General features: G+C 43.6%; 1 protein-coding gene across 2 annotated transcripts in view; it reads right to left on the reverse strand.

The window, feature by feature from the left end:
• Window positions 1-645: 645 nt before the first annotated feature.
• The window catches only part of LOC143776978 (aldo-keto reductase family 1 member D1-like), a 33,872-nt gene continuing 13,169 nt past the window's right edge, over window positions 646-21,348 (reverse strand). For both annotated transcript variants that reach the window (XM_077266861.1, XM_077266860.1), the window contains exons 2-9: window positions 5,206-5,373; window positions 4,519-4,635; window positions 4,240-4,317; window positions 3,290-3,412; window positions 2,831-2,940; window positions 2,234-2,399; window positions 1,292-1,374; window positions 646-874 (exon numbers count right to left, since the gene is read on the reverse strand). In XM_077266861.1, the coding sequence (XP_077122976.1) occupies window positions 832-874; window positions 1,292-1,374; window positions 2,234-2,399; window positions 2,831-2,940; window positions 3,290-3,412; window positions 4,240-4,317; window positions 4,519-4,530 (615 nt within the window). In that variant the 5' untranslated portion in view covers window positions 4,531-4,635; window positions 5,206-5,373 and the 3' untranslated portion in view covers window positions 646-831. The remainder of the gene's footprint in view (window positions 875-1,291; window positions 1,375-2,233; window positions 2,400-2,830; window positions 2,941-3,289; window positions 3,413-4,239; window positions 4,318-4,518; window positions 4,636-5,205; window positions 5,374-21,348) is intronic.

Raw genomic sequence — 21,348 nt, forward strand, 5'->3', positions numbered from 1 at the left:
CAGCTACAGTCATGTGCAAAATAATAGTGTGTTTACAACAACTGAGAAAAATCTGAATCGGCATAGTAGAATTTATAACTAAAAATGAATTATCCACAGAGCTTGACTAAAGAATACTGATCAGATCTATGACGTTGCATTGATTTCATGGGTAGTCGGAATATTGTCAACAGTAGTATGTTACCAGTACCAAAATCTGAGTAGTTAGCTAAGATCTTGAGAAGCCGAGAACCGGTGGGTAAAGTTGTTAATGGTCACCACATTTCATGGACACTCCAACAGAAGATGGCATCATGTCTTCTTCTGGATGCTCTACTTGTCCTTCTCAGCTGGAGAAAGTGTGGAAACAGTCGCTTGATTTCACCCTCCTCCCTAACAAAAAGAAGAAGGTACCCATGGTATTTAGAAGATGCCTGCAGATGGTCTAAAATTACTATTTCTGAGTGGCATCTCCAAAAAAAAAAAAAAAAGAGGAGAGATTTAACATGTACAAGCCTACCGATACCACCTGGAAAGTATCACTTCTAGTAGCTACAGTGATTGTCACCCAGTTATCCCAAAATGGTTACGCCCTCCCCCCAATCGATTAGATACCTATACGTTGATGGCTGGATATAATTTAGTGACAAAATCAATAACACAAACTTGTATAAATAAATGTTTATTAAAATTTGGTTACATTATACCAATGTGGACTGGAGTCGGAAGGAGTGAAAAGGATTATAGCGGCAGATGTTCCTCTCCGAGGCTGGTCCTTTGCTGGACGGAGGTCTCGGCATGGATTCTCCTTACTCGAAAGCTGACTGGAGGAATAATCCTGTAGGTCACACCTCAGTACTCGTCATTGAAGGGATATTCCGGATGGTCTCTCCACCTAAAGAAACAATGACTGATGACTCCACCAACTGCTCTAACATGGTTGCTCAACTAGTCTTTTGCCTATTGTGTTGGAAAACAAAAAAGGTGAAGAACTGGTACCTCATTTGCGCCTGTCAAAATTGTCAAGACTCCTGTCTCAGTGATTACCAACAGTAACATTTCTCTTTAAGCAGGCGCCATCCCATGATCACATGGCACACGCACCGGGCAACAGCATCAGATTGAGACTGCACATGCAAACATTGAGTGCTACACCGGGAAGAGGACACCGATGCTGCCGCCCAGATCTAGGAGACCACTGCGCACGCGCTGTCGGGTGGTCACACGGCACATGCGCAGGATTTTAGTGCTGAAGAACAGTATTCAGTCTCTACCTGAAAGGTGTAAAATGAGCGATCGGTTATACACTCACATTAGTAGCTCGACGTAACGAATATTTTTGTTTAGCGCTTCAATGTCCTCCATTTCCTGGTCAGTCAGCGAGAAGTCAAATATCTGAGAAAAAAAATATTAAATATAAATAAATAAATAAATATATATATATATCACATAAGCCCAAGTGCATTCAGAATGAGTGTGAAACAATTCATTCTTAACAAAATTTAGGTGAGAGGAGTTTGTTTAACCAATTTTAATGCACTGGGGTAGAAAAGGGAATTAGTAGACATATTGCTATGAAGATAAGGAACCACTGACAGTTCTTCCTTCTCTAGACCCTTTGATCATACGATTACTGGGTGTAGGGAGGGAGCTGGAAAGGGCTGATCTTACAGCCCCAGTTACAAGGGAAACCTATAAAACATGTATTCATGTTTAGACCCACATTTCCTAATTTTCTTTACATTTTTTTGTCAAAATCAGAACACACATAAAAATTAACCCCCATGTATATATGTATAAAAAAGAAGCAAATGCTATATGAATATCTGAATGGGAAAAAAGTATCCCAAAATGTGTCTGGTTGGGAAATGGAAAAATGGCCCAGACGAGAACCTGGTTTCAGCTAGTCAGAAGAAGGGTCAGGTGCAATATTCATGCAGGTCCTGGCAGCACTATCTCTTGCCCTGCGCCGATTAGATAGATCAGTGTCGGGTTGGAGGAGAGCGTGGTTCTGCAGTGATTGGGAAGGGCGCTGTGTCAGCAAAGTCATATTACACACAGTTTCAGCTTTTTTGGTATAATTTGAGATGCACACAGTGACATCGCTATAAAGTAAACATTATAAATACTTCCATACTGTACACATAACTAACGCCACTAAGCAGCGCACAACACTGCCATACGGTGCTCCTACACTCGGCCACCACTAGGAGGAGCTCCTTGCTCTCACATACAGATTTATGAAGCTTCTTACCTGGAAGTTCTCTCTGATCCTTTCTGGATTAAAGCTTTTTGGAATGACGACGACCCCTCTCTGAACGTTAAATCGTAATGCAACTTGCGCGGCCGTCTTGCTATACTTTTTGCCGATGCGATTTAACGTTGGATCTTCCAGAAGAGGCGGCGAGGACACATTTACCCTACAACGATTCATTGTACAAGCTCTATTACATACTGAGCGGTACTATATATAGTCACACAGCTATATGGCCCGCTTAATTTAGGATTGCGGACAGTGCATGCTAACCACTAGACCACCACGGATCAGTCGGTACTTTAACCACTAGACCACCAGAGTTTGCAGAGTGCGTGCTAACCACTAGACTACCACGGATTACAGTCGGTGCTTTAACCACTAGACCACCAGGTATTATAGAAACTAAATATACTTTGTGTGATGTAGTACTTCTAGAAAGTCAGTAAATGAAAAGCAGTTGTGCTGCCTCCATTGCATGCTTTTTCCAAAATTGGCCGTTTAGGACGGCAGGCAGGTTTCTAGCAGAGGGTTAGGATCTACTGAGGATGTGGTTTACTGTAAGCCATAATGCAGCGAGGATATAACACCACCTACCAGGCCTCGTCACGACATGTCCCAATAGGACTGTATCCCACAATGACAATTTCATGCTGTCGGCAGAACTCCAGTAACTTCGGCTGAGTGAAATACGGATGGCATTCAACCTGCAAACACAGATCATAAGACCCCCATGTGGCCCACGAGATGCACCCATGGCCAAACTCAACCCCATAAGACTGGCAATGCACGCTAGATAACTGTCATTTGACAGAATGCTCAGCCAACAGCCATTCCTCCCAACTGCCCCATACACAAGAGCACTTGGTGCGGCTGATCGCCCTGGTGCTCTCCATGAAGGAGCTGCTGACAGACTCCTCTATTGACAGCCTCCCCCCCAGAACAACTGCCTAAAATCATCTGTTGTGGAAGAATCAAGAAGCCCCCCCATACACATTAGAGCGCGAGAAGACTCTGCTGCAATCGTCGGGTTTGTCGGACTTTTCTCCTACTCACCTGGTTGGATGTGGGTTTGTGCTTCAAGCCCGGCTTATTGAGAATCAGCTCAAGCTGTCTACGGTTAAAGTTGGAAACTCCCAAGGATTTTACAAGCCCGGCATCTTTACACTCTTCTAAAGCCTGGGCCAAAAAAATATAAAATAAATTACAATAATTTACAGTTAAAATCTAGATAAACACCAGCAACAAAACCGACTCATCTCCATTATGGTCCTCCGTACACCAATGTCTAGTGCCCGAAAAAGTCACAACACCTCCTTTATTACAAATTACAGCTCCTACGGTGCCTGTCAGCAGGTCGGACCAAGAAATGTTCCTCCAAAGTTCACTGAGCACATCGACTCGTGCATGCTCCGACTCTCTGGCGCACGCTCCTGCCAGCACAGCGCACACGGGCTGCTCTCGCTCTGGCGCATGCTCCTGCCAGCACAGCGCACATGGGCTGCTCTCGCTCTGGCGCACGCTCCTGCCAGCACAGCGCACACTGGCTGCACTCGCTCTCTGGTGCACGCTCCTGCCAGCACAGCTCACACGGGCTGCTCTCGCTCTCTGGCGCACGCTCCTGCCAGCACAGCGCACAGGCTGATCTTGCACTCTGGTGCACGCTCCTGCCAGCACAGCTCACACGGGCTGCTCTCGCTCTCTGGCGCACGCTCCTGCCAGCACAGCGCACACTGGCTGCTCTCGCTCTCTTGCGCACGCTCCTGCCAGCACAGCGCACAGGCTGATCTTGCACTCTGGTGCCCCCTCCTGCCAGCACAGCGCACACTGGCTTGCTCTCATATTCTGGTGCCCCCTCCTGACAGCATAGTGCACACGGGCTGCTCTCGCTCTCTGGCGCACGCTCCTGCCAGCACAGCGCACACGGGCTGCTCTCGCTCTCTGGTGCCCCCTCCTGCCAGCACAGCGCACACACCTGCAGGATACCACAGTACATGTTTCCTTACCTCCCAAGTAGCACACAGATCAGTCTTGTGATACAGGTACTTTCCATTGTCATCTCTTGGATAAATAGCGTCACCGGGCTGCGTAAAAAATAAATAAAAAAAATAAATAGAAAATGTAATCAGATTCATACAATTAGACAGTAAGAGTGGACAACTGAAGAATGAAGAAAGACAGTTTTTTATAGTTTGGGAAACAAGTGGGGAAAAAAAAAAAATGCCATAATGTGTATGGAGAGCATAATCGTTTAATGGGAAAAATAAATAAATAACACGGCTTACCTTGAAAGCCATCGGCAGCTCGACTATATATAAATCCACATAGTCCAAACCTAACGTCTTTAGTGTTTTTTCCAAAGTTGGTCGTACAAGTTCCGGAGGATGACAGGTATTCCAAAGCTGAAAACATTAAAAATATCAAATATTAAAACAGGGAAAAAAAAATAATATAAATCGACTTCTATTTTACAGAAAACAAACAAGCAAAAAAAAAAAACAGCATTATTGGTGCCTTTAACACTCCACGCGAAGAAGAGAATTTGGAAAACTCAAAGTTCTGGAACAAAATTGCTCAGAAAAAAAAAAATAATTATTCAGCAGGACATTTAATTCCTGGAAAATTAAAAGGAGATTTCCGAAATGGCCTCCTAAGTAGAAAACCAATGATGTGGCCTTTCTTGTAATTGAGAGAGGTCATGGAAGTCGCTCTTTAGCAGAGGACCTTCATAAAAAAAACAAAAACAGAACATCATCTGCCAAGAGAGTTCTCGGTAACTCATCCATTTACTGAAAATTTTTCTTCGAAATAACAAGCTTTTTCTTGGCCAAGACTAAAAGTACTATTGAACAAAATTTGGATTTCACTATAGAGACTTCTGGGAATTTAACTGTTGCAGATTCATCGATGATGTCCTATAAATGGGTAAGAAGAGCATTAATTTACTGTTATGTACCAGTTGGCCCACATACCTTTCCACAGTAGAAGATGTCTTCTCTCGTCACCTTTCCTTCAGCTATTTTTGCCCTTATAGCCGCTCCGACCTCGTGCTCATTGCAATACACAAAGGCCCCGTCAATGTGACGATATCCAATGTCTATGGCCAATTTAACAGAATCCAGACAGGTTCCTTTAGGGGTCTGCAAGATTCAAAGAAACTATTTGAGCAAAGGTCCTGCTGGGGTCTAAGTTTATCATAAAAACGCTGGAAGTCATGTCAGCTCAAGAACTGTTTAGAATGTATTTTTAATGGAATGGATATCAGATCACCATGCATGGTGCTACCATCACTGGACTCTGGAGCAGAAATCCTTTAATGTATGGAGAGGAGATGGCTTATGCATCACCTCTTGGCAGACTACTAAACTATCAGCTTTGGTCAATGCTTAGAGCACACGTCCTACTGGACTGCATCACACAGGGTGGGGATTTGATCTCCTAGTTCTTACTGCGTCACATAACAATGAAAATATAGAAATCACTTAAAAGAGTTTTCTACTCAGTCACTAGTTTGGAGTTTGATCTTTCTCAGTAGACCACGACACAACAGCCACCGATGAGGTTTGACTTCTAGAGTCCTGTCCATAACAGGTGTCTAAGGACACAGAATCAAAGGCCAATCATGTGCCCTCCACTGAAAAAAAATAAATAAAGGTTACGGTCCTATCCCATCCAGATACCACTTAATTTCAGTAACTCGTCTTAGAACTCTCCTACAAATAGGCTACGTTTTTGCCAAAGATCACGGGGGTTTATCAGTCTCTCTATTGGTCTTTCGGCCAATGGGATGAAGAAGCATTTTCTAAGTCGCCAAAGCTACTTTGTTCTGGAGAACAATGGTCATCCTAAAAGACATACCCTATGCCATCAGGGTCTCCGTTGTTCTCGGGACCAAATAGGTCAACAGTCGATAAAATGGAACACCATTTTTGTTGATTTGTGGGGGTGGGGATTACAATTGACCTCTAGAGGTTTTCTGGTACTAATTAAAATACCCAACATCTATGCCTAATGTACAAGAAGCCAAAATAGGACTATGTGGCATATCACTTTCTGATCACCAATACAACTTTAAGAGAACTGTGGGAGCCACAATGGTCCTAGAAATTTGGCATCATCCCGAGATCACCACCATCAGTACCCAACCTCTCTAATGAACTTGGGTACAAATGCGCCAACAGGGGAGGACATGGCACGATCCTTGATCTTATCAAGGATGCTACTTTAGTGACAAGCAGCTGTCACAATGGTCCTAGCAATACACCACCATACCTCCATGATGCCCAGTGAGGTAAAATGCTATAGATGTCTATCCTTTGGCACCCAACATCCTACAGCCATGTTTGTTAAACTCCTTCGAAAACCCTCTGATAAAATTGGACCTTTATAGTAGGTGGTGACAACTATATCGATTTGTCCAATTTGCCTCCCCCTCCCCTTGTGGTCTAATACACACGAAGGAAACACTCATGTTTTGTTACACATGTGTAATTGCAATAATTTTCGTGAAGAAATACTTCATTTTCTGGAACAATTTCATTTTCTTCAACAGTTTCGGCCATGACTGTACCTCGTAAACAAAGCTATCTTTTTTTAGCATTGAGTTATTTAAAAGGATCAAAAGATATTTTACTGATTGGTACAAAAAGTGCTGTAGGGTGTGTTGCACCACGCTTTAGATAACATCAAACAACTTGAAACTGCATCATTCAATGTGAAATCACATGGAGGAAAGTCACCAGGTTTGGTCAGTGTACTTGTGTAGAGTAATAGAATACAAGGGTTGTACTGTACGCCATTCATTGAGCTTCACTTCATCTTATGGCTACCTTTTTCTGACTGGACACTTCCTACTAATTTTAAGTACATGGTTGGTTGACGGCCCATTTTTGTTTTATTTTTTTTTTATTATAAAAAAAAACAAACAAACAAAAAAAAACACAACACAAACCCAAAACATCTAAAACACTCGATTAATATAGTAAAGCGTACGAGCCATGTGCAGAAATCCCAGCACTTCCAGCCTCGGCTGCCATCACTAAGGTTATTATTGGTCTTCTGATGAAGGTTCTTCCGAAGAAATTAAGTTGGGCAAATCAGGATCCGCTGCTGGCAGCTCCTGTGTGATCACTGACCAATGACGTCCAAGATGTGCTGGATGGGAGGCAAGTCTGGAGACGCTGCAGCTATGGGCGCACATTTAGGCCATGCAGGTGTCTCACTAACACCAGAAACATGTTGCCTTGTGTGATGAAAAGCAGCTAGTGGGACAATTTGGACGCACCACTGACTTTACTACCCAATCAATGTAATGTAATGTTGAGCCGACAGTGCACCTGGAATAAAGACGAGAGGTCCGACTACCGTACATTGTTATCTACAATGATAATTCAAGGAGGACCATTGGTGCAACGTCCCCTTGTGAGGGCTTCAAGGCATTGCCCACAAACTCGTTATATTCGAAGAATAGTACACGGTGATCCATAATTTACTGCAAGTGAAGTCAGATGTCTCCAAGACTAAGGCGTTAAACAGTTTCTGCACAAACGATCAGGAGTTTGCAACACTGTCAAGTTATAAGTGCGTCATTGATCTCACAAGCTATAATGGAGCAGAAGATGGCAATGGAATTTTATTCTCAGTGATTAATCCCGCTTTTGTCTTGGAAACAATGAGTGCAGAAGATTGAGCTGGAGACCACGTGGCCAGCACCATGAAGAAGCCGTCACGAGGCAACGTTTGTGTCCTAGGAGCAGTTTTCTCAGTACAACAATGCCAAGTTACACATTGCTGGTGAGCAGCCAATGTGACGCCCGCCAGGGCCATGGGGTACTTGGTATTGGTTCCTGTACTTAAAGGGGATGTCACGGTGGCTGTGACCCGGTCCGTGGCCCTGGGTGCCCAAGAAGAAGGGATAGTCTTTAATGGGGTTTTGATAATAAGGTTTGTTCGTGACGCCACCTGTGGTATTTGGTCAGAGGGGACCAACGCTACTTAAAGGGGTCCACTGGGGTGATGTTATGGCAGTTAAGATGATATAACTTCCTACAGATGAAGTAGGTCCCCAGGGCTCCCGATGTGTAGATGAGGATGGTGAGTGGTGCAGTAAAGAACGGAGGACACAGGTTTGCAGTCTCTTTACCTGGTTTACTGAAGTATTCAAGCATTCACAGTCCAGGGCACCAGATCGCAGGTACAGGCAGGGTCCGGTCGGCTTCAAAGAGAGTTCAGAGTCTCCTTTACCAGGTGGAGTTAGAAGCCTTCCTACTAGCACGGTGGTGTAGTCCCTTGCTGCCTATGGCTTCTGTCAAGGTCCTTACGGTTCTCTCTGTCCTCCTTAAAGGGTAGGACACTAACCCGTATGACAGGTGGCTCGAGCCTTTTTACCGGGTCTCTATCACAACCAGGGCTCTATGCGCCACTGTGTCACCAGGTGTTAGGGCATACAGGTGACGTGCAGTGCCTCGTAGAGTCCGACAACCTCGGTCTTCTGGCTACGGGTGTCAGCGCTCTGCAGGGAGGTAGGTTAGTTGCAACTATTCTCCTCAGTTCTTTCTCTCCTGTGCTCCGCTCTCCTGCACGCTCTCTACAATGTGTTCTCCTTTCTGTATTCTCTCAATCCAGGAGCTGCAGCTCCCTCTTGGCTGCACGGCCCCTCAAGTCATTCTGCCTCAGACTGTTCCAGTCCGCTGTCTGGCACTCTAACCCTCCAGACCAATCAAAATTGTGTGCGTGCATTAGATAGAGATATAGATTATACAGTTAGGTCCATATATATTTGGACAGAGACAACATTTTTCTAATTTTGGTTATAGAGATTACCAAAATGAATTTTAAACAAAACAATTCAGATGCAGCTGAAGTTCAGACTTTCAGCTTTCATTTGAGAGTATCCACATTAAAATTGGATGAAGGGTTTAGGAGTTTGTTCCTTAACATGTGCCACCCTGTTTTTAAAGGGTCCAAAAGTAATTGGACAGATTCAATAATTTTAAATAAAATTTTCATTTTTAGTACTTGGTTGAAAACCCTTTGTTGGCAATGACTGCCTGAAGCCTTGAACTCATGAACATCACCAGACGCTGTGTTTCCTCCTTTTTGATGCTCTGCCAGGCCTTCACTGCGGTGGTTTTCAGTTGCTGTTTGTTTGTGGGCCTTTTTGTCTGAAGTTTAGTCTTTAACAAGTGAAATGCATGCTCAATTGGGTTGAGATCAGGTGACTGACTTGGCCATTCAAGAATATTCCACTTCATTGCTTTAATAAACTCCTGGGTTGCCTTGTCTTTATGTTTTGGGTCATTGTCCATCTGTAGTAGGAAACGACGACCAATCCGTTTTGCTGCATTTGGCTGGATCTGAGCACACAGTATGGCTCTGAATACCTCAGAATTCATTCGGCTGCTTTTGTCCTGTGTCACATCATCAATAAACACTAGTGACCCAGTGCCACTGGCAGCCATGCATGCCCAAGCCATGACATTGCCTCTGCAGTGTTTTACAGATGATGTGGTATGCTTTGGATCATGAGCTGTACCACGTCTTTGCCATACTTTTCTCTTTCCATCATTCTGGTAGAGGTTGATCTTTGTTTCATCTGTCCATAGAATGTTCTTCCAGAACTGTGCTGGCTTTTTTAGATGTTTTTTAGCAAAGTGCAGTCTAGCCTTTTTATTCTTGATGCTTATGATTGGCTGCACCGTGCAGTGAACCCTCTGTAGTTACTTTCATGCAGTCTTCTCTTTATGGTAGATTTGGATATTGATACACCTACCTCCTGGTTCACTTGGTTGGCTGTTGTGAAGGGGTTTCTCTTCACCATGGAGATTATTCTGTGATCATCCACCCCTGTTGTCTTCCGTGGACTCCCAGGTCTTTTTGCATTGATGAGTTCACCAGTGCCTTCTTTCTCTCTCAGGATGTACCAAACTGTAGATTTTGCCACTCCTAATATTGTAGCAATTTCTCGGATGGGTTTTTTCTGTTTTCGCAGCTTAAGGATGGCTTGTTTCACCTGCATGGAGAGCTCCTTTGACCGCATGTTTACTTCACAGCAAAACCTTCCAAATGCAAGTACCACACCTCAAATCAACTCCAGGCCTTTTATCTGCTTAATTGAGAATGACCTAACAAAGTTATTGCCCACACCCGTCCATGAAATAGCCTTGGAGTCAATTGTCCAATTACTTTTGGTCCCTTTAAAAACAGGGTGGCACATGTTAAGGAGCTGAAATGCCTAAACCCTTCATCCAATTTTAATGTGGATACCCACAAATGAAAGCTGAAAGTCTGAACTTCAACTGCATCTGAATTGTTTTGTTTAAAATTCGTTGTGGTAATGTCTATAACCAAAATTAGAAAAATGTTGTCTCTGTCCAAATATATATATGGACCTAACTGTATATTATATATATCACACACACCACCCATAAGTTGGATTAGAGCTCCCCTTTTGGCCTGGAGTGTTGTATGCTTGTGTTTGATGCCTGATAAAGATGATCTTCCTTTGCTTCCAAGCGTGACATCACTTTGCCCGTGAGGAAAGCAGTGCCACTGTAACAACCTGGGGTGTTACACCAACGTGGGCTAAACATGCAGGCCATTTTAGCATAATCTCTGGACTTGTCTCACGGCGATCATATCTGGGATGTCATTGGTCGGCAATTGCACAGGAGCTGCCAGCAATGCATCTTGCCAAATGCATTCAGCTTGGCAGGACTGTCCCCAGGCGACCATTAATAACCTCAGTAAAAGCATGCAAGTATGTGTAGAAAGGGCATTTGAAATTAACCTTTGGTTTCAATTCGCTCCGAGCAGCCACAATCATTTAAATCCTATGGCTAAGTAAGATATTTTGGAAAGAATCAGTGCTGTTGCTTCCTCATTGCCAAAGATCAGACCCACTTCTCGTAAATGATCATATGACATCACTTCAGAAAATGAGAAGAGCCTCTGTGGACATGGTCTTCAAAATTAAAAGGTCCAAATATTAAAAAATAAATTTGGTAATATAAGCCTGCTGATCCCATGTGGGTAACCATTACACAGAAAATGAATTACTAGATAGAGCAAGAATAAAAACACGCTGCAAGACATTAACGATAAGCAGTGAACACTGGGCCAAGAGTTGTGTAATCTTACAAGAAAACGGCCCTTGATGGAGAATTAGAAATTAAATGGCAAATTGGAGGCTCCTTGGAAAAACTGGAGAAATATTGACCAATTCAGATTACTGTTCTTTCCCTATGGCTGAGTGAAAGAAAGCTAAGGGTTAGACCCCTTTACTGTGCAAGTTTTGAAAGCAGTCCACGAAACAACATTATGGAAGACCCTACCGGTGAACAGGAAATCTTACCCTGTTGCGACATGTCATTCACACCACTCTAAATGCATTTATTGCTGTTCTAGTAATGCGATAGTTCCTCTATAGTCGGCCAGGTTCTCAATGAGGTACAGATGAACGCCTCTTACCCCGTACTAAGTGTGCCTGCAGCACAGTACATCTCTTCAGGACCTTGAGGAATCCCTTGAACAAGAATGAAGCGATGCCAGATTCCACTAATGCGAACATGAAAATAAAACGTAGGACTGTGCATATTTTTGTTCCCAACCCCATTATCTGAAGGCCTGGAAATGGCTCATCTTGTTCCTGGCTTAACAAAACGAACAGAATGTAAGAAAGATTCCTGACTCAATCTGACCAAGGAGTATAGCCAGCGAGAGTCCCTCAAAATCCACGATGCTCATCTGGAGCTGCATCAATGACACTCATGTGCCATGAAGGATGGCATTACTAGATCATGACCGCACATTCACAGTATCATTAGTATTTATCTAAGCAGTCTCTGCTCTCAAAGACTGTATGGTTGCCACGTGTCCTCAATACCCGATTCCTGTCACAGTTCCTTTGGTTTAAACGTTGGCTCTTTTGAGAAAGCAGCATCGGCCTGGCACACATCAGCTGAGGATTGTGGCTTTTCCTTTTCGGACTTTGGATGTCAGGTCCTGTAATAGTACTGCTCTTGGATATTCCTGCCTTGCCTTCAGGATACTATGCTGAGTACACATCTGCCAATAACCATCAGAAAGTCTTCCGAGTCTTCAAGAAAAAAGATCCTCCAGAGACTGGGTGCAGCATTACCCTGCACCCAGGTTACGTACACATGACCTCTTTCAGGTGAATTCCACCCCGAAACTGCACCATAAAATGAACATAATACACGAGTTCCATCTTAGGTCACCTTTTATCCACTTGACGGTTCGGAAACTCAGAAGCTTTTAAAAAGTGACACTCATTCTTAGAGCGGAAGCTACCCACTCTTTATACTTCAGAGTAGAGGAAACCATGCCGGTGGCAGAGCTACTGCAATGACCATGGCAAAGTTGCTTTGGGAAAATTGTGCTTTCCTGAAATTGACACTTGACAGCTGGTATCTAAAAATCACTGTGTGCACATATATATCATTTATAGGCGGACTGTTCATATGTTTAGGCGTTTGAGCATTTAACCATGTTGGATTTCCAAGAACACCAAAGTGGTTAAAAGAAGAGAACAAACCATTCAAGCATTATCCACTAGGAAGATGCTCTGTCAATTACAGTAAAAGACCAAAAAACAAAACAAAAACAACTACCTGGAAGCAGTTAACACTTGAAAGTCTTATTACTTTTAACAGCTGGGGGAAAAGAAAAAAAAATGCCATGTGAACATACCTTAAAAGTTGGCATGCATGTCGTAGTAGTTTTGGTCCCTCTCCCATCCTGACCTCTGGATTACTCCCAACTCATCCCTAGTTTCCTCACATTGATTGCTCTCCTGATATTGCCCATATACATCATTCCTGACCACACTTGCTCCAATAGGGTTGCCACTACCATCCCAAGACTGTTCTGGTTTACTGCAACCTGACAAATTTCATGCAGCAATATAACAGCACCTTGCATCGGTGAGGATGAAGAGAAGTCAATTTTCAAGATGCGTCCACATCACGACATGTCTTGGTGACACCTACCCCACAATATTTTCAGCAACACGTCTAGTGATGATGAGCGAGCATGCTCGTGTGCTAACAGTGTCTTCGGCATGCTCGAATAATATGTTCCGAGTTCCCACGACTGCATGTTTCGCAACACAATCAGCCAAGAGATATGCAGCCACGGGGACTCGAACATATTTTTCGAGCACACTGAAGACACCTCGTACACGAGCATGCTCGGATAACACCTTATCCGAGCACGTTCGCTCATCACTAATCATGTGCATTCAACTCACCCCAAATACAATGTTAAATATTATTCCTGAATCCACCCAGCCATTCATGTACAACATTTAGTGGGAGAGGAGCATTCACAAATTGCTATGCTCTATGATCATATTTGTGGTCCCTCAGATTGGTCACATGGACGAGAGGACTGGCCCTTTAAATGGTCCCATTTGCACTTTTGCAATGTTTGATATATGTATAATGTATGTCTACATTGAGTCTGATATGACAACAGATTGATTGTACATCTCCACTGAGTTATAAATGAATGAAATATTTAGGCAGCATATCCCTCTAGTGTGTGACAACCCCGAGGCCGATGTGAGCCGAAGAGCTGAACGGGAGTAGTTGACCGTTCTTAACGCGATTCCAGTGAACACTGACACTATTGTTGTGTTCATTACTGCAAATTAACCGAGGAGAAAATCAGATTGACAAGAGTACAAAAAAGGGGGAAAGGTGAATCCTTAGAAAGCTACACATGGCGGAGATGACCAAGTAACGGAAACAAGGTGGTCACTAGGGTTCACGTAGGTTTCTCAGACCTTACACCCCGCTTACTGCATTTTCCCGATTCCTTGCTCCACAGAGGACCTCCTTGACATGAAAGATCTTCCGATACATGTTCTTGCTCTACTAAATTTATTCCCACCTGCACCCACAACAGAAGTCTCTGACAAAGATGGCTCCCGGTCGAAACGTTGGACCATATCTGTTTTTTGACTCCTTGCGGAACAAAATAAATTTACCCTACAGCCAGGGCTGTGGAGTCGGAGTTGTGGAGTCGGAGTTAGTTTTGGTTGGAGTCGGAGTTGGTGGAAATGTACCGACTCCAGCTTTAAAAAAAAAAAAAAATTGTATTAATATTTCATAATTGAACTTTCATATGAATTTTATAAATGTTACTCAAATATATATGTTCTATCAAACTATGAACAACAGTGATAAGCAGTTCTGCTGGAGATAGAGACATTTCTTATTTCTTGTGTGTCACTGTTCTCCACTGCCCTTATCTAATCTTATACTTGGTTAACCTCATGCTGCCCCAACCCCCCTACTTACAATGTATGAAACAAAGTGAAAATGTGTTGCAAATTCTTAGTAGTAAAGCTCCTCCTCTAGACTAGATATTTACTAGGTGTGCGTCTTCCAAGCATCTCACAGCTGCTACTCAGAAGAGGAAGACTGTAAGAAGTATTATCCTTTCAACAAACTTTGCATCAGTTAACTGAGTACATGAGGAATAACAGTATTACTGACCACTATATCAGTTGTACGACCTGGCAATAATTTTGTACAATTGTTTTTAGGAAAAACAATTGTCATTTGGATTGTGAATGCAGAATTAAAAACCTGAGAATGTCAAAGAAGCGTCACATTAAATCAGCTGTATTTGAACATTTCACCATCACTCAAGATAGAAAACATTATGTCTGTCAGTGTATGACAAATGATCCAGACGAAAACAAATGCTGTGAAGCCAAGATCAGTGCATATTCAGGCAAAGATAAAAATGCTCCTACCAGAGCTTCTAATCTAAAGAGACATTTACAGCGCTTTCATCCAGAAGTACTGAAAGCAGTGGATGAGAGACTGTATCCAAACCAATGAACCACTGCCCAGCTCTTCCAGCCAAACAAAGGAGCAGAGAACTTTGCAGCCATCAGTTGCAAGATATTTTGTCACTGACAAAGTTACTGTGACAATGACAGTAGATACATTTAAAAAACAGATCATAGAGCTTGTTGTAAAGGATAGTGTGCCTATTTCATTATTTTCACGACCAGCTTTTATGTGTCTGAATGGGGAAATGGCCCGTAAGCTTGCTGTTTCTCTGGAGAGAGAGTATTAGAAAATTAGTAATCGAAGAAGCTTTTAAACAAAAGGAAGAACTTAAAAAAACTCTCAAGGGACGCTGTTTCTTAAAATGGATGGATGGAGTGAACTATTTTGCCATCAATGTCCGATTTGTTTGTGACAAAAATGAAATAGTTACCAAGACATTGGCAGTAAAAGACACCAAAGCTCATCACACCAGTGAGTTTCTCCAGGTCTTGGTGGAAAAGGTTCTGCAAGACTATGAACTTAAAACCGTATATTACAACCCCCTATGACCTCCATGTTTTTGTAGATTATTAGATCTGTACACAGATATCTTATCTTAGGGTATGTTTCCACGCTCAGTAAACGCTGCGGGATTGACACGGTGTCCAGCCCAAACCCGCAGCATCCAGATGTTACAGCATAGTGGATGGGATTTTAAGAAATCCCATCTCCACTACGCATTAAAAGACGCCTGCGGCTCCCTGCGTAAACGGACATGCGGCGACTCTTTCCAGACCGCAGCATGTTGCGGAGACGCTCAGTTAAAATAGTCAATATGTCTTACCTTCTGCCACAGCTGGAAGTTCGCATACACTGCAGTTCTCGCGATGAGATCGGCTGACTGTGAGAACTGCCGTGCACGTGACCACCGGGGGTTATCTCCGGTCAGTAGCAAAGTTCTCACGGTCAGCTGATCGTGAGAACTGAAGTGCAGGTGGTCATCTAAAAGCTCTGCAGTGTCTGGAGGTCAGGCTGGATGGTGGCATATTGCCACTGTTCAGCCAAAGGCATCCAGATGTAGCAGAGCTGGACTCGTCGTGGGACACTCGGTAATTGGACTACATCGGACAGGGAGTATTTATGTTGGTTTATTTTAGTTTTTTTTGCAGGAGATGGAGGATTAGGCAAAGTTGTAAGTATGGTTAATTAAGATGATTAACAAATTTTATTCTGGCTGTGTCTTTATTTACCATATAACTATAGGATAAGTAATGGATAGGTGTCATGTAAACGCTTCTCCATTACTAAGTTGTGGGCTTGATGTCACCGGACAATACAAAGGTGACATCAACCCCACAAATATTACACCACTTACCACCGCTTCAGGGCAAGTGGGAAGAGCCGGGTAAAGTGCCACAATTGGCGCATCTTTGGATGTGCTAGTTGTGGGCTGCTATTTTTAGGCTGGTGAGGGCCAAAATCCATGGGCCTCACCAGCTTGAGAATACCAGGCCACAACTGTCTGATTTTTCCTTGGCTGGTTAACAAAACTAGGGGGACCCCCAAGCCTTTTTTTTGGAGGGGATCCCACTATTTTTGCTAACCATACAAGGTAAGCAGACTGCTGCGGCCTGGTATTATTAGGCTGGTAAGATTCATGGATATCGGATCCTTACCATCCTGAAATACCAGTCCCAGTAGTCTGCTTTACATATAGGGGTACCCCACGCTATTTTTTTTTTTTTTATTTATTGAAAAAGGAGGGGGACCGCTCTGTGCTTTCCTCCACTTCCAGTGATGTGTACTTCTGGCTGTATCACAAGATTCACCATTATGTAAATTAGTACACATGCGTAGTAAGCTATATTACCGCAAATACGCATGTGACTAGGAAGAATGCGGTTTTACCGCATCTAATGAAAGTGTTTAATTTACGCAGCGGAGACAGAGCGTCTCCACTATATAAATGGACATGCTGCGGTCTGGAAAGATGTGCCGCATGTCCATCTCTGCGGGTGAGCAGCGGGCATTGGTGCACACATAGTGGGCATGGGATTTCTAGAAAGCCCATCCACTATGCTGCAACAGCTGGATGCTGCAGATGTACGCAGCGTCCAACCCGCAGCTATTACTGACCGTGGGAACATATCCCAATATATCTGCAAACAGGAAATCACTTATTTTTTTTCCTTCCCAGAAGCAAACTTTCAATTAGCTTTATTTCAAGAGACAAAAAAAAAAAAAAAACCCACGCGGAAAAAAAAGCATGTAAGAGGGCAAGGTTTGGTGTGCCAAAGTTGAAATGATCTAGGTTACTAAAAAGAAAATAAATTGCCAAAAATTGGCGCTTATTGGCACGGTGACATGATAGGAGGGCACGCAGATAATACGTGAATTTGTCTGCACTGTTCAAAGGTGTGACCAGTCAGCAGTTTTCGAGCCATCCGGGTGAGATCACGGAATATCTGATTAGGTTTCATAGCTGCGGTGGAACCTTTGCTCAATCTTATTACACTTCATTTATACGTCCCTAATATATGACTCCGCTCCATACAGAGACTTTATTCGTTGACTATAAGCCCTTACTTTTATTTTTTTAAAGGAAGGTGGGGAAAGGGGGTAGGGCAGTGAGGAAAGTTTCAGGGGAAAACAAGCAAAAAAAAAAATAAAATATTGAGAATATAGCATAGAGTAGCAGCAGACTCTACATAACCTGGTATGGCTAATTACCATAAAGACAAGAAGTGATTAGCATCTGAATTAAAATGAATTTATTAAATAACAATGAATTATAAAAACAATTTAAAGAGACAGGACCACAGAGCGTCCAATAGAGAGGGGAAAGGAGCAGCAATTAATGGTATACTGAAGGTGGTAGGGAGGAAGAAGTGGGGGTAGCTGAAGGAATTAGAATATCACGGACACTGCTGAAACCTTAAGGTACAGTCACATTAAGCGACGCTGCAGCGATATAGACAACGGTGCCGATCGCTGCAGCGTCGCTGTTTCGTCGTTGTGTGGTCTCTGGAGAGCTGTCACACAGACAGTTCTCCAACGATGCCGAAGTCCCCGGGTAACCAGGGTAAACATCGGGTTACTAAGCGCAGGGCCGCGCTTAGTAACCCGATGTTTACCCTGGTTACCAGTGTAAATGTAAAAAAACCCAAACACTACATACTTACATTCCGGTGTCTGTCGCGTCCCCCGGCGTCCGCTTCCCTGCACTGTGTAAGCGCCAGCCGTAAAGCAGAGCGGTGACGTCACCGCTGTGCTCTGCTTTATGGCCGGTGCTGACAGTGCAGGGAAGCGGACGCCGGGGGACGCGACAGACACTGGAATGTAAGTATGTAGTGTTTGTTTTTTTTACATTTACAATGGTAACCAGGCTCAGCGATGTCAGCGGGTGAGCCAGCGCCGAAATAAGGTGCTGGCCTTCTAGCTCCGACCAACGATGTCACAGCAGGATCCTGATCGCTGCTGCATGTCAAACACAACGATATCGCTATCCAGGACGCTGCAACGTCACGGATCGCTATCGTTATCGTTGTTAAGTTGTTCAGTGTGAAGGTACCTTAAGTTTTCTAGCAAGTAACCCCAGTGAGCACGAGTTGTAGAAAATGTGTCATGTGACAAGCGGTGTAGTTGATATAGAGCGTTGTATCAACAATTACCCGGGGCAGTCAGAGCTTTGTTCATTAATGAGCCAAGTGAAAATCCCCTAAGGGTATGTGTCCACGTTCAGGATTGCATCAGGATTTGGTCAGGATTTTTCATCAGTATTTGTAAGCCAAAACCAGGAGTGGGTGATAAATGCAAAAGTGGAGCATATGTTTCTATTATACTTTTCCTCTAATTGTTCCACTTCTGGTTTTGGCTTACAAATACTGATGAAAAATCCTGACCAAATCCTGAATGTGGACACATACCCTTAAGGGTATGTGCACACGTTGCGGATTCTGTGCGTATCCGCAGCGTTTTTTGAGATGCAGAAACGCTGCAGATCAGCAATTGATTTACAGTACAATGTAAATCAATGAGAAAAAAAAAATGCTGTGCACACGTTGCGGAAAATTCGCTGCGGAAACGCTGCGGTTTAAAAGAAGTAGCATGTCACTTTTGTGAATCTGCAGCGTTTTAGTACCCATTCCATTATAGAAAACCGCAGGGGTAAAAAACGCAGCAAATCCGCAGCAAAAACGCACAAAAAAAGCTGCGGAACCGAACGTGCGTTTTCTGCCAGGAGAGGCAGAATCCGCACCAGAAATTCCTAAGCCTAATCCGCAACGTGTGCACATAGCCTTAGAAGAAAATTCCCTTCATTCACCTAAAAAGTCTCATCTATGGCTGCTGAGTACAAGCGCATATTCAGATGTATGGCCCCAGAAAAGGCAGTTTGCGAAACGGCGCTCGTCGTGTGTGGGGGGAATACAGCAAGCACCAATGATCCTGGTACCACTCTCCCACAGGTATTAACCCATATTTGTAATACATGTGAATATGCGCTTGCACTCAGTGGCCATAGATGCGTGACTCACGTGACTTTTTACAGGTAACGAGGTCAACAGGTGCAATTAATCCATTTAATGAGTGCAGAGTAGGAGGCTTCTTACAGAAAAACTAACCGAGGTCTGTGAGAGCCACAATTTTTACTGGCTGGTCGGTGATCTAATACCTATTTCATGCAAGAAAATACAATTTAATGATGGAAAAATCCTACAATGTGATTTTCTGGATTTTATATTTAGATTCTGTCTCACAGGTGAAGGGTACCTACAATAAAAATTACAGATCTCACCATTCTTTGTAGGTGGGAAAACTTGCAAAATCGGCGGTGGATCAAATACTTATTTTGCCCCACTGTGCACATCCATCTACACACTAATCGGAGTTTCCTGAAACCCACGACAGCACAAGAGTGAGTTGGTTCTGCCACCATCAGGAGACAGGAAGTCAAGAGCACAGGATAAAAAGGCAACTCCCACTTCCTCCTTCAATGTGGTTTCCAAGAAGTCAAGTAGGAGTCACCCAAATTATAATCATTCATTCACTAAAGCCTATTCTTCATCGTTAGAAGAGAAGATTTACAATCACAAGTTACAGTGAGAGAATAAATAGCGGTGCCGCCAGGGGTTCCAGGAAAATCAAGTTACCGGTAAGTAGTTCTCAGTTTTCCCCCTTACCCATGACAGCACGAGAGACGATGACCAGGGAATCCACTGATCGGTAGGGAGCACCCCTGTAAGATCTTACACTTGAAGGACGATCGCCAAAATATCCTAGTTCAAAAGGATAGTGCTTCGGGTGGGAAGTTTGTGAAATTTTTAGGCCTCTCTGACCTTTCCCGGCGCCTGCGCACTGCAGTACTTTGCTCTGAGAGAGCCGCAGCGTGAAGACAAGAAGAGGACGTCATTGTAAGAAGATGGGAGGACCCGGACCGTGACGCCCATCGGATCGGACTGCCCACCCAAGTAAGTATAATCCAACCTCTTTTTCTCATCTTTCAGGATACATCGGGGGCTTATCTACAGCATTCTGGAATGCTGTAGATTAGCCCCTGATGGCGGTGGGCTTAGCTCAACTTCCATTTTGGGGGTGACAGGTTCCCTTTAAATATATAGAAACTGGTACTAAGTTAGTATGTAGTGATGAGCGAACATGGTCGGATAAGCTGTTTGTTAGGCAATAGCCACATGGGTTGCAGCTGTCGAATAGCTGCGAAACATGCAGGTACGGGGACTCCAACAGAATATCCGAGCACACCGAAGTCACTCAGTTAGCAACCAAGCATGCTCGGGTAACACCTTATTAGTAGGATAATGGAAACAGAAGGCAAGTGTTTGAAAGAGCCTGGTAACCTTAAGGCCCCGGGTAAGGCTCCGAGTGGCCGATGGACCCAGCAACTGCACCAGCTTAAAATATTACGCGCCATCCATCCCAACAGTGTTGATATTTTCCATTTAATTAAGTCCATTTTCCGACGTACTATGAGAATACACTGGTCTTGGAATATTTTCATCAGATCCAGTATTACCATGTCTGTCGTACAACTACGATTAGGGGGATAGTCTAGAATATTGATTGTTTATCAGCCCTGTAACAACGCGCACCTCCATTCGGAGGGAAGACCGCTATAGGGTTTGGATTAATCAAGTCCATCTTACCACTCCCTATAAAGAGGGTAGGTTAGGACATTGAAAGTTTAATCACTTAGCGTCCAACTAGGAGCCTTAACTGGACTTATGGTAGTTTTATTCGGTTTAGAACAGCCAAATCCATCTTCCACCTCCAACTAGGAGGGCAAGCTCCACC

The sequence above is a fragment of the Ranitomeya variabilis genome, chromosome 5, assembly GCF_051348905.1.
Source record: "Ranitomeya variabilis isolate aRanVar5 chromosome 5, aRanVar5.hap1, whole genome shotgun sequence".
Classification (NCBI taxonomy): Eukaryota; Metazoa; Chordata; class Amphibia; order Anura; family Dendrobatidae; genus Ranitomeya; species Ranitomeya variabilis.